The sequence below is a fragment of the Chelonus insularis genome, unplaced genomic scaffold (assembly GCF_013357705.1).
Source record: "Chelonus insularis isolate UGA/USDA-ARS -01 unplaced genomic scaffold, ASM1335770v1 scaffold_277_pilon, whole genome shotgun sequence".
In the NCBI taxonomy this organism is placed as follows: Eukaryota; Metazoa; Arthropoda; class Insecta; order Hymenoptera; family Braconidae; genus Chelonus; species Chelonus insularis.
Window position 1 is genome coordinate 2,379,616 of NW_023276791.1, and position 13,690 is coordinate 2,393,305.

Here is a 13,690-nt window from a genome sequence, read left to right on the forward strand (position 1 = left end):
CACTGACTCCAGATAGGTTAGAATACGTCTATTGCTCCCCCTGGAATTGATAACAAATAACTTTCGCCGCTAGATGTCTTTTAAAAATGGCGCCGAACGAGTAATATAAGTATATCGACAACCGTCACAACAAAAATAAAAAAATAAGGCTAAGGTCGGAACCAGTGCCGGTGTGATAAAAATTTATTTTATTTTGTTTTAAAGAATATTATAAATTAACAAGATTGCATGGCAAGGATGGCAGGACCTTCAAGTTCACAATCACAAACTGAAACTGTCTTGGAGGGGGATGTCTCTGATAGTGGACAGGTATAATAATTTTACAACGTAATATTCAAAACATATACATACATCTAAAATTATTTATCTTATTTAACAAATGTCATCAATTGTCTCATTATTATTATTATTTCATTTTATCAGTCACTTCTGCATTTAATAACTTAGAACTTTTTTAGAAGTTGTTGAAATCATCATCGCAAAGCATGTAAGAAACTATCATTTTTTCAATTAAATCTCTTCTGAGTATCTTGAATTCTTATCGGTCAAAGTGTGCATTGTTCAATATTTTTCAAGAAGATTCCAACAATATAGATATACAATGAGTGCTTTAAGATTAATCACTCAGCAATTACTGCGATCAAGAAAAATTATAAATATCAGTAAATATAAAAGCATCGCTACTTCATCAAAGTTCAACAATAAATCACCTTTAGAAGGAATTAGAGTGATTGATTTGACAAGAATTGTCGCGGGTCCGTATTGTTCAATGATACTTGGAGATTTGGGAGCAGAAATAATAAAAATAGAAAAACCAGGCACTGGTGATGAAAGTAGACACTGGGGTCCACCATTTCTAAAAACAACAAAAGATTCAACATATTTTTTAAGTGTTAATCGTAATAAAAAAAGTGTATGTATTGATCTAAAAAAAGGAAAGGATATAATTTATGAGTTAGCTAAAACATCAGATGTTTTAATAGAAAACTATGTACCAGGAAAGCTTGATGAAATGGCTCTTGGCTATAAGGATCTGGAAAAAGTGGCTCCTCATTTAATTTATTGTTCTTTAACTGGATATGGATCACAAGGTCCATACGCTAAAAGACCAGGTTATGATGTAATAGCAGCATCAATAGGTGGTCTTTTGCATATTACTGGACCTAAAGATGGGGCTCCGTGTAAAATAGGAGTAGCTATGACAGATTTAGCTACCGGATTATATGCTCATGGGGCTATTATAGCTGCTTTACTTCAGAGAACCAAAACTAATCGGGGACAATGGATTGAATGCAACCTTCTTTCCACGCAAGTTGCAAGTCTTATCAATGTTGCTTCTAATTACTTAAATGCTGATAAAGAAGCTTCTCGTTGGGGTTCAGAGCATGAAAGTATTGTCCCTTATGAAGCTTTTCCTACAAAAGATGGATTTATGACTATAGGAACTGGCAGTGATGCACAATTTATTGCACTCACAAAGATCATAAATTTACCAGAATTGTCAGTAAATGAAAAGTTTAAGAATAACACTGAAAGAGTAAAAAATAGAGAAGAATTACTAACTATTTTAAGAGAAAAGTTTAAAACAAAAACCAATAAAGAATGGTCAGATATTCTTGAAGGATCTCCTTTTCCCTATGGACCGATAAATACAATTAAGGAGGTAGATAATATTTAACTTAATTTTTTATTTTAAAGTAATATTGAACGAAAGAGACATTTTATATTATTAAAAGCTTTTTATATTATAGAATATTCAATTAAATTATATTATTTCTAAAGTATGTATAGATATTTTTTGATATCTTGATAAAAATAGCCACAAAGTATTTTAAAATTTTTCTCCTTTAAAGAATAAATTTTTATACATTATTGATTGACATTGATTTCTATTTAAAATAATTAAATAAGTATGTTAAATCGGTTTATATTTTAATATCAGCAAACATTATAAGATTACTTGACTTTTTCTTCAGAAAAAAAGACTTACAATGTTCAAGAAAATTTTTAACATTTTCCAATCTAATAAATGAAAATAATAGTAATAAAATACTTGAAAATTTTTGACGTTTATACTCAATTGGATGTTTATGTTATAATCAACAAAATAGACCAGATATCATTATCTATCTTTTTCTAGGTTTTTAATGATCCTCATATTAAACATGTTGGTATGGTGAGAGAAATGAATCACCCGATAATGGGAAAAGTTAAATTTGTTGGACCTGCAGTAAAATTTAGTTATGGCACGAATGAGCCTCGGCTTCCACCACCTACATTAGGTGAACATACAAGAGAAGTGTTGAAAAAAGTTTTAAATTATTCTGATCAAACACTAGAGAATTTAATAAAAAATAAAATTATACAGTAAACTAATTTTTTGTATATATATAATATATAATAAGTATAAGATACATCATTTCATAGTTTATTAATTTTTTTTAAATATATAATAAATATTTTTGTAATATTGGATTTAATAAAAATGTTTTTACAATCAATACTTTGTCTATTTTATTACTAATTTGTAAAGCAGCCGTAAATTATTTATTAAAATTTTGTTATTAAAGCTTTGTGCATTAATATTTAAATTGAAAATACACTCTGGTTATTTTTCAGGATGTTCCAACCATTACTCTATGTCTTCGAAAACCACGATCAAGTAAAAAAGTCCAGTGGACTTCAGGGACTGTGGACAATGAAAATTTGAATAAAAAGAAGTCTAAATGTAATTATATTTTAAACTATTAGCATCAATATCAATAAATATATATAATGAGTTCTACTCATATTTTTGTTCTATATTTAGGTTGCTGTATCTATGAAAAACCGAGACAATTTGGAGAAAGTAGTTCTGATGATAGTGATGACGAATGTGAACATTGTCATGGTCATAAAGAAGCTCACAAAAAAGCGTTACCACCACCTGCTGTATCATCACATGATAGCATATCACCACAACCTGGTATGTTGATTAATTACTATTTTTTTTTCTTTTTTCTTAAATCAATTCTCTTTCCTTTAACACGAGGAATGCCAAATAATTTTTCCGCCCAAAATTTAAACATTCTTGCTGTAGCATTTTTTACCTGTAATTTATAAATCATAAGTATTTATTTTTTTTATATTAGTAAATTTATATTTCAGAGCCCATAGTGACAGGATCAACCTGAAAGACTTCACAAACACCAATACTTCGTTGTTAATAATTCATAATGTTTAAATACTCCATGCAAAATCTTCACTGAAGTTCTAACCGCCATAGTAGGTATTTTTTCGATTATGTATATTTAATTTATTAAACTTGTACGCTTGAATGTTATAAATTATAATATTTATTGTTTACTATCCACCGGTTCTGACTATTTAATTTAATAATCATTTTCATAGTCATCAACTCTTTGCTTACAATGTGAATTAGAATAATTATGTACATTCCCTAGTTTTAATTTCTATTCTTAAGCCCTGTAATTCTCATTATAATTACAATAATATTAAATCTTAATATTATTAGAGAAACAGACAGAAACTACATCTCATCATTTGAATCACAATTTACCAATTCATTTCTAATTATCACAACGTTAATGAAACAGATAATAATTAAGCACCAATAAATAGTACTCATTTTTTACAATAATCAATAAATTACACATGACCAAGTTAATTATAAATTGAAATCATTTTTATCGTACCAATCATATTTTCAATAAATATATAAAATTATCTTTTTGTACAAATATTTAATTGACAATCGTGTTTGGCAAACAATGTGAATTATTTTTTTACAATTAAAATTGGTGCTTAAAATTATCATTATTTATGACACATAATACAAATAATAAGCAGGTTTAATACGTATAAGTGTATTTACTTAAAACAAAATATTTGTAAATCTACAGTTGTTATAGATCCTGTTTTTTATTACAAATATTTTCTCTTATTGTGCTCGAATAATTTTTTTCTTATTACTAGTATGCAAGATCAAAGAAAATATCTTTTGTGATGAAATAATTTGATATAATATATATCGTCAACTTATCACGATAGCTTATATGCTAGGAAAAAAATAAATTGTTAACATTTGTGTATGTGTGACATACGTTAAAATTGTTGAGATCTGAGTTTTAATAACAGTATGATATTAAATTTATATGATCAAAAACTTGATACGTATATCATCAAAGTATAATGGATAAGCAACATTCACTATATGTATCCTTGTGCTTGCTTCATTTGTTAAAATATTTACATATTGTTGATCTTCAAAAAAATAATAAATGTATATAGTATCTAATAAATTTAAGACTTAAAAATTTTTACCCTATCAAAACTTAACATCCCTTCCACTCCGAATCATCTGATGGATTATGTTGCTCTTTCATTTTTTACATTCAATTTAGTTTCACTGAAGTTTAATTTTAATATATAGTATTAGTTTAACAATTAATTCAGTTTCCTGTTTTAAATCTCCTATATAAGTAAATATCACATTTTTTTTGCAAGTTCCATTTCTGAAAATTTTCTTACATTTTTGTTAAATCTGCAACATTAATGTAATAAAATTTCTCGGTACTTTTTATGGAAACTTAAATTCAAGTAAATTAGGAGACTCTTAAATTGGAAACTGAATGGTTTTTAATCAGTCAACGTTACAACTACCTCGATGATATCTACGTCTTTTTCGTACCTCTAAACCTCTGCGAAAATTATCTTCATCAAGACCAAGAGATTTTACCATTGCACGACTTCTCCAAACTTTAACAGTATAATCATCACTAGTTGTCACAAGCATTTCAGGGTCACGAGGATTGAATGCGACAGCATTGACTACATCATTATGAGGAAATTTAGCTAAACATACTCCATAATGACGATCCCATAAATAGCCATGCTTATCCTCAGCACCACTTTAAAAAAAATTGGTAATTAGTAAGTTCAATGGTTTTTTTTTTTAAAAAATAAAATATTTCTTTTTATAACTTACCTTGCGACATATTCATCGCAAACATCAAGAAATATGAAAAAACACTCATTATTGGGCGTATAAGCTTTGTGCGCTCTTAACATTGTGCCTACTTGTTTTAGAGTTACTAGATCAATTACATGTATATCTATTTCTTGAGCGATCGGTGGTGGTTGAAGAGGATTTGTAATAACATATCCTCGGGGCCATGGTCTTGTGTTTACGTAAAGATATCTGTCAACAAGAATCATTTATATTTAGATTAATTTTTATGAAAATAATTTTCAAATAGAGAAACTATTATGTAGCATTGTATTCAGCCACGTTTGTTTCCCGTGTATGACGTTGAACTTGTCTGGAATTTTTATCATTGTGCCCTCATTCAGTGACTATTCTGCATTAATTAATAATATTTCAGTAGAAAAATCCTTATTTTCAAGTATGATTTATGGTCTAGATTAATTAATAAACTTTCAATTAAAAATTTTTATGTTCCTAAAAGTCAGCACCATTATCCTAATATTTATCTCTTTTTTTGCTACTTTTATTGCATTATGCAATGTTTAAATTAATGTTTTTAAATATGTATTGGGTAAAATAAAAAAAATTATATCTGTACTTCCGAAATTTTTGGTTAGTTAACTCGAAGAGGCAGTTTAAAACATCAGGTATTGCTAACAGAAATTCCTGGTAAGATTCTAGAATTAGACCCGGACAAATTTTAACTTTTTCAAATTAAACTTAATTTTCCTACATTATAAATCTCGATATTTGGAAGTGTGTCAGTTTAGCCTTCAAATAAACAAAAAATCAAAGTACTTTGATAGTATTTTTATGTATTCTTATAAATTACCTATGATCCGGAGATAAGCCCATTCCTATAATGTGTCCATGAAGATCAATAAGATGATCTACTTTGTCAAATCTCTCAGCAACAGAATCGTAATCCAACCAATTAGGCTCGGGACGAGACCCGGAATTTTGTCTTTCCCGTTCTCGTTCACGTTGAGCTAATCTTTCTTTCAATGACGGACCAGGGTCGAGTCTTCTAGGGAAATTGACTGCTTTAATTTTCTTAAATCCTACTTGATGCGGAGTATAAGTCTTAGAACCCGTAGTAAAAATCAAAAATTTTTCAGGATTATCCGCTAAATCATCTGAATCGCAATCATCTGCAGTTTCTGATAATTCTGAAATAATACGTAACTTGTTAGATTTTTTTTCTATAAATTTATATAATAATATTTCACAGAATTCTTCTCAACCTGATAATTCACTTTCATCTTCCCACTGATGAGCTTCAGTTTCACTATCACTTTCCATTGTCTCCTTTTCCATTTCAACTTGACGATATTCTTGATTATATCTAATAGGACTAGCATATTCAAATCCATCTCCTAATCTTTTCCAATTCATAAAACCACCTTCTAACGTGCTATATCTATATAAAAATGTAAAATGTGTATTCATAAAAATTATTTCTTTAAAAGTTTATTCTCAATAAAATTGAATTTGAAAATAAATAGCAAAACTCTTCATCAAGCACTTCTAGATAATTAGAAAGTTAAGTATACAAATTTGAAATTTCTTATTGGACTTACTGAAGTCTAGATGAAGCATGATGTAAAATTTCCGGTTCTTCCTGCACTTGACCACTTCCAGATGAAGCTGAAGAAAGCTCTCTATGACTTGGAGGATTTCCTCGTTCTTCTTTTTGACTTGAAGTGGATTGCTGGCTTTCAAGTTGTTCTGTTTCGGTTGATGCTGGACATAGACAATTAGCTACCATTACAGCTCGAATAGAAGCAGCATTAAAATTATAAAATCTAAAAAACATAAATGTTTGATTGATAATTTTGCATTCCTTAATAACGACAAAAAAAATATTAATCATTCCTTGATAAACAATTTAGTGACTTACTTGTATAATTGATTCATTATCGGTACATGTTCACTAGCTGACTCCTGATTTGCCTTATTGAGCCAAAGGACACTTTGGCTTACCAAATGAGCAAGCCAGTGTAAATCACCACTTAATAGGTGACGTTCGCTGTACCAAGTTCCAAATATGTCATAAGGCTTGTTTCCTACTCTGCATTGTAGATGAAAGCCAGCTTTAATTAAAAGGATTAATCATTGTTAATTACTCCTTTGAATAAAAATTTAATACTCTAATTGTTGCACTATCCTTGAAAAAAAAAATATACTAGAGATGTCTTTGTTTTATTTTTTTGGCACGCCTGACAATTAAAATTCAAGTAATGAACTTTCTGCTAAAAATAGTAATCAATAATGACGCATAACTTATTGCATTTATTTGTTATGTATTAAGTGGATGCTTTCCTTTTTTTTTATACAAAGCTCATTATAATTAGAAAAAAATAGGACATTTATTGTGTAGCTTATTAAAAATGTCTAAGATTAAAAACTTTGAATATTTGAAACTTACGAGCTAGTCTAAAAACGGCAATTTCTCCAGAGGTGCTATGAGGTGTTCCAAAATGAACTCCAGAAACAAGAAGTAAAGTATCCGAAGAGTTAAATTGAGAAAATTGTGTATATTTCCAACTAAAAGCCTTCATATCATGTTGATACTTGATCGTAACCGGATATTGACTATCCCAAACCTGAAAGTATTATTTTTATAATTTGTTTATTCTGTTGATCATTATTATATTAAAATATTGAAGATACATTGTTGATAACCTACTAAAATATAACCATCTTTTGAACAAGTTGCAAACATTTTGCCATTATGAGAAAAGCTGACGTGTAGAACTTGATGAGAATGTTCTGAAAGTACCTCAGTTTCAAGTAAAGGTGTATGATATGCCAATCTTTTGAATTCGCCCAACCAAGACGACTTTCCTGGTATTTAAAGATAATTATTTTCAAACAATACTATTATCATGATGATGATGTAAAGTTAGCAATGATTGAGTAACAGGAGAAAAATATGCAGTCTATACCTGGCATAATTCCAACACTTGGATCAATTTTATAGGTTCTGTAGAATAAATCCTTCCATAAAAGTTCATCTTGGGATACTCTACACCAATGTTTACACACCATACCAGCAGTTACCACTTCTCTAGGAGTAAGGAGTTTAAAAACACTCAATAAAATTGAATTTGGCATATAATACCAGTTATCATTTCCCTCCTCATCATCAGACATTGATAATAATGATTCTTCATCATTTAAAGACTTGTTCGAGCTATCTAATAATTCTTTTGAAATAGCACCACTCTCTTCAGCGTCCATCTCGAAACGCCACCCTTTGTTTACTGGAACAGCTGACAACTGTCAGCTTACAATCGATAGAGGGCGTACTGATTTTGCGCAAGAATAAGTTTTTAAATGTTTCGTGGTTGCTCCTCGTGGACTTGTAAGTTTTTTCCTTTCATGTTTTTATGATCATTTAAAAGTTTGTTACATATTCAAGATTATAAACGCATGCGTAGATCGATCCAGTGTAACCGTCGTTCTTTTTACAATACTGCAACTCTCACTCTTCACCCTGTTCAATGTTCAAATTTTTCAGGACCGTAATTACGTAACTTTTCCCCCTTCATACTCCAATGTTCTGGATTGGTTGGGAGATCATCATGTTTAAGTCAAAATGGCTTCACTAGGCTTGCGTAGGTGTTCGTCGGCACGTGAGCTTTAATTTAGTCATTTTATCATAAATATCAATAATATTACATAACAAAATAGTAATTTATGTAATGAAACATTATTTTAGAACTATATTTAAAGATTTTTGTGTGATAAAAGTGGCAATAGAAGTGTAAAATAATGTTTAAATTGCAATAAAATAAACTCTGGAATATTTAGGTTAAGGTCGGAGAACTTGGAAGACTTGGCGGGAGATATTAGTGATTACTTTTTAATTTTATTTGGAAAATAATACCTGATTTATAGTGTTCATTAATACTATTAATATTTAATTCATTATTTTGGTGCATATTAATAGTATGTAAATATGGATTTCGATGCAAATTTATTGACTAATTTTATTCCAATTACTGCAACATTTTCTGCTCTTGTTATTGCTCTAATAATTGTTGTACGAGGAATTAAGTAAGAAATTAAAGATTATACCATTTATACAAGCTATCATAAGTGTTTTTATAATAAATAAATTATACATTACAGGAAACGATGGCCTATTACTGTTAATTGTTGGTTTTGCAACAGTTACACTAAGGTGTACAGATCGGAAATTGATTGGTGGTTATGCCCATCGTGTGAACAGTATAACGGATTTTCAAAAGATGGAGATTATAAATACGATATACCAGAGCAACGAAGCAAAAAATTAAATAATTCATTAAAACCGTATTTATCTCCATATAAAAATGAATTGTCGAAGAAAAGAAAAAATGGACTTTGTAAAAATTGTAATAACAATGAGGAATTGAAATTAATTGAACTACGTTCTGTGGACCCAAAGAGATGGCGAGATACTGAAATTGAAAGTTTTAAACAGAATTTGGATAAAAAATATCCTTTATGCAAAAAATGCAACTCATTTGTAAGAAAAGTTTTACATAAACAGTCATTATGGCTTACTCAATACAAAATGCTTTTTTATAAGCAGAAACCACTTAAAATTATCATGACCGTAAGTTTATAGTTGATATTATCAAACAATTCTCCCAAATCAGTTTTTTATTTTCCTAATATTAACAAATACTTTACATTACAGAATATATCAAAGTTTGAAAAACTTTGTCGATTATTTTTAACGTTGTTAAGCTCAAGTTTAATTTACTATCCAACTTATCAATCATTATCAACAATCGGAGCTTTATTGCAACTTATAATTATGATAAAGGCATCTTCTTCTAGACGAAATATGGACTTATTTTCACTTTTATTATGGATTACAGTGGGCGTAATTATGCCACATAGTGATGAACGATTAATAAAATTGAAGTTAAAATTTTTATCAATAATTTTAGAACACATTACTGGATATCAAATAGTAAGAATACATTACACGTTTCATTCCTGATATATATTTTTAAGCTAAAAAACAAGAACTTGACTTATTGTTTATACTATTCACTTTCAGATTATTTTTTTGTCAGTAATTTTGGGTTTTATGAACATTCCATCAACGAATTTTACAGTTACCAATACAAATGTGTCATTTAAAAAATTAGAAACGCTAATTTCTAGTCCAAATTTAACACCTACAATATCAAGACAAATTACTCCTACTAACAATAAACGGAATTCTGATGTTCAATCTACCCGTCCTTCACCCGTTGATGTTACTCACTTGCTTACATCTTCACCTCTTGATTCGACACCAGTGCTGAAACCCACGCCAATGTTACCTAATTTCAGGTAAGTAGCATTAAGATTTTTTTTTAATGTTAATTTATAAACATCATGAATTATTAATAAGAGAAAATATTAATTCTACAGAATATGTGATAGCCAACGTAGTTTCTCATCCAACCTACCCACACACAAGCAAACTCAGTTAGATATATTCACAAAACGTTCGCCAGTTCAAAAGCATACTGAAAGGTATACTCTGAATGACAGTTTAAAGTCTCTGAATAATTTATCTTTGAATACAAATAATCAGAAACAAGCTTCTAAAAATGTTAAAGTTTTTGCGACCAGAACGTATGGTACATCAAGCCCAGACTTATTTCAAAAAAGTTATAAGTCGTCGCATAAAGATTGTATTTTAGCACCACCTAAACTCAAATCTGTTACTCAAACATCTTGGGTAGCTGGTGGTTATTGGCAAATGGGTATGGACCCTCCAACATTATCAAGATCATCAAGCCAGAGTTCAGGCTTTGGTTCTACTGGTTCTAACTTTGGACCATCTCGAGAACCATCTATTGTAAACGATGTTGATAAATGTTCTGTAGTTTCTGATGGAGTTCCTTGTTATAATCAGCCATTACAACGACATACCAGTTTAAACCCCATCGGTTCATTTTGCCAACGTGGATCTACCTATCGATTACCAGAATGTACAGGATGTATAAGAAGTCCATCAGCAAACATGATGATAACTTCTTGTCATCCATCACATCAAGCTTCTTTCTGCCATAACTATCACATTAGTGATCAGTATGTTCAAAATCATACTATGAACATTATTCCAAGAAATGCAGATTTATCAACGTGCATTTCTCATTCTCCTAGTATTTTAACGAGCCCAAATTGGCTTCCAGCATTGTTATGTGGCTCTATTGTTTTCAATATGATTGTCTTTTGCACAATTTTGTTACGCTGATCTTTAAAAGACTTTTTTTTTTTATTTTGTAAATCTGTAAAAATTATTCTACTTTCTTACTGCCAACATTTTTTCATACATACAAACGCATTATTTATATTGAAATTTTTAAACTTTTAAAAAAAAAAATGAAAGATATTCCACATTTAAATTAAGAAAGATAAACCACACTTAAAAAGACATGAAATGAAAATGTGTATATACAATAAAGAACATAGTTTTTATAAATCTTTATCTTTCAATAAGGTTGCTAAAACTTTTGATTTTTAATAAATTATATTGGAATGAGTATAAGTTTTCATTTTTTTTTTTAAAGTTGCAAGTAAAATTTGGTTTAGGTTTATAACTTATCAAACTAGTACTATCACATTTTGATAGTCTTTATTTATTTATAATTTTATAGAATGTTTCCATTAGTAAAACTTAATACAAACTCAATTATTTCATGTCTTTTTTCAAATAGATAATAATTTATTTAATAAGATAAACAGTAAATAAAAACAATCGCGTTCGACGCTTCATACTTTGAAACTTGTGATAAACAAATATTCTTTGTGTGTTCACTAGGATACGTACGTATATACTTCGACAAATAAGTAAAAAATATTGGACACAAATATTCTTGTTTAATTTTTATCTATTATGATAATAATAATTTCTTTTTTTTTATTGCATTTTTGATCGAAGGAAAACTTTTTTAAATCAAATTACCACTTTGAAGGATTTAACAATTATGTTTATTTATTTTTTTCTATCACATAAGAGATTACATAGAATTTTGTGTTACTACAATAAATTGAAATACTTTTCATAAGAAATAATGGTGTTAAAAAAACCAAGGATACATACTCTCCGGTTTTTTTTGTAAATTGAAAAAAATTTACAACAGTGCTTCCGTTAAACGTTATTGAAAATTAAACACTGCCGGGAAATATTTTTACTAGTGTTAATAGAAATATTTTGAAGTTGTATCTCTTTTTCATATTGTTATAATATGTATTCAATTGATGTGTATAAAATAAGTGGTTACTTTGTATTTATTTATTAATTAAACTCATCTAGAGTCATAATAATACCGTTTCACCAATGAAATTAAAGTGTACTATCAAATGTATCATTTTTTTTTGTATGTACATTTGTACATTTATGGCATTTTTTATGCTATATTTCAATCATTTCGATAATAAAATATCTTGAATAATTAAAATATATTATCATTTTTATTGACATTCAATATCTACCACAAGCAACCCTTCTACACAAATTCATATGTTTTGAAACAAAAGTTTGATTCCAAGATGAATTCATACTTGAATCTACTTCTAGATCATACCAGTTTGGTTTATAAAGATCAACTCGCTTCTTATGGAATCTTAATTACAATTAATTATCATTAATATCCAACAAATAAATATAAGTATATATAGAATAATCACCGTTTTATATCAGTAGGAATTTCTTTCTTAACATAATCACACTGATAAAGAGTTCTTGGTTTGTCATATGCTTCATAAATTGCTTCCTCTTGTAATGCTCTTACATATTCTTTCATTCCATATCCTGTAATGTTTCCAAAACTTTCAGTAATATCTTGCTGAGGAACCCATTTATTTATTCTAATAAATAAACTCATTTAAAAATATTTTAAAATGTTTGACAGTTAATTCCAAACTGATTTCAATTAAAGATGTACCTTCCATTATAAGTTCGTAATCTTGGACCATCTAAACGTTGGGGTAAGACTCGGTACATTAAATCATAGGTGGTTGAATAATTATCGAGATATTTATTATCATTAGGTTGAATAATTAAACTTTTTCCTAATCCCTGAGTTATTATAAAATCAATAAGTTATAAAAGGATGTTGTATCATTATAAGAAATTGATAAAATCAAGTATGAATTATTGAATATACTTACAGTGCTTTTGAGATGTAAATAAAATGCAACTTACTTTGTTCTTAGTTTTAACTATTCGAGCGAATTCCCCTGCTGTAATTTTCTTCTGAGGCTTGTCATTATTTAAATTATTATATTCAATATTTTCATTCATAGGATCATAATTAATTTGTTCTTCAAACCAGTTTCCTACAAGAACTCTAGGATTATATTTAGGTTCAGTTATTTGTATTCCTGGTTCAATACATCTTTTATTATAACCAAAAGCTTTTCTTTTTAATTTAGTTCCTTGATATGTCATTGAAACATTCGATCCTCCAGGATCAAATAGAATGGAATTGAAATTTTTTCTCATAATAAATACATAAAAAATTACTAAAAAAAAATTAAAAAATAAATAACTTGCTTTCTAAAAAAAAAAGTATTTACAAAATTGACAAAAAAATAATATACATGGTTGTTGTCATGGGAATAGAATCAAAGTGATTGTTTAATGTACTTATTAAAAGAAATAGAACAGTGCTTATATATAAAATAAACTGAAATGTAATTATT

At 28.5% G+C, this 13,690-nt stretch overlaps 4 protein-coding genes across 7 annotated transcripts; 2 read left to right on the forward strand and 2 right to left on the reverse strand.

Annotated features, from left to right (window-relative positions):
- Positions 1 to 61: 61 nt before the first annotated feature.
- On the forward strand, positions 62 to 3,326 carry LOC118073380 (succinate--hydroxymethylglutarate CoA-transferase-like). 3 transcript variants are annotated; one of them, XM_035093858.1, is made up of 4 exons: positions 62 to 309; positions 2,620 to 2,728; positions 2,810 to 2,965; positions 3,148 to 3,326. In XM_035093858.1, exons 1-4 carry the CDS (start codon positions 229 to 231, stop codon positions 3,171 to 3,173), a joined length of 372 nt encoding a protein of 123 aa, XP_034949749.1. In that variant the 5' UTR covers positions 62 to 228; the 3' UTR covers positions 3,174 to 3,326. The 3 variants fall into 3 exon arrangements, with proteins under 3 accessions (XP_034949749.1, XP_034949747.1, XP_034949748.1); XM_035093856.1 differs by lacking the exons at positions 2,620 to 2,728; positions 2,810 to 2,965; positions 3,148 to 3,326 and adding exons at positions 459 to 1,663; positions 2,141 to 2,371 and having other exon boundaries at positions 175 to 309; XM_035093857.1 differs by lacking the exons at positions 2,620 to 2,728; positions 2,810 to 2,965; positions 3,148 to 3,326 and adding exons at positions 462 to 1,663; positions 2,141 to 2,371 and having other exon boundaries at positions 181 to 309.
- On the reverse strand, positions 2,948 to 8,587 carry Fbw5 (F-box and WD repeat domain containing 5). Of its 2 annotated transcripts, XM_035093850.1 has the most exons (10): positions 7,936 to 8,587; positions 7,677 to 7,834; positions 7,416 to 7,593; positions 6,888 to 7,080; positions 6,568 to 6,792; positions 6,232 to 6,407; positions 5,820 to 6,156; positions 4,988 to 5,200; positions 4,691 to 4,910; positions 2,948 to 3,089 (listed from the first exon to the last, which is right to left on the reverse strand). In XM_035093850.1, the coding sequence occupies exons 1-10, from the start codon at positions 8,228 to 8,230 to the stop codon at positions 2,982 to 2,984; spliced, it is 2,103 nt and encodes a 700-aa protein (XP_034949741.1). In that variant the 5' UTR covers positions 8,231 to 8,587; the 3' UTR covers positions 2,948 to 2,981. The 2 variants fall into 2 exon arrangements, with proteins under 2 accessions (XP_034949741.1, XP_034949742.1); XM_035093851.1 differs by lacking the exon at positions 2,948 to 3,089 and having other exon boundaries at positions 3,782 to 4,910.
- LOC118073379 (uncharacterized) lies at positions 8,576 to 11,377 on the forward strand. The gene is made up of 5 exons (XM_035093855.1): positions 8,576 to 9,049; positions 9,125 to 9,593; positions 9,678 to 9,956; positions 10,047 to 10,324; positions 10,406 to 11,377. The coding sequence occupies exons 1-5, from the start codon at positions 8,952 to 8,954 to the stop codon at positions 11,235 to 11,237; spliced, it is 1,956 nt and encodes a 651-aa protein (XP_034949746.1). The 5' UTR covers positions 8,576 to 8,951; the 3' UTR covers positions 11,238 to 11,377.
- A 650-nt stretch (positions 11,378 to 12,027) lies between these two features.
- Positions 12,028 to 13,531, reverse strand: LOC118073381 (uncharacterized protein C1orf158 homolog). Its single transcript, XM_035093859.1, has 4 exons — positions 13,191 to 13,531; positions 12,931 to 13,064; positions 12,674 to 12,853; positions 12,028 to 12,609 (listed from the first exon to the last, which is right to left on the reverse strand). The coding sequence occupies exons 1-4, from the start codon at positions 13,488 to 13,490 to the stop codon at positions 12,468 to 12,470; spliced, it is 756 nt and encodes a 251-aa protein (XP_034949750.1). The 5' UTR covers positions 13,491 to 13,531; the 3' UTR covers positions 12,028 to 12,467.
- Between the last annotated feature and the right edge of the window lie 159 nt (positions 13,532 to 13,690).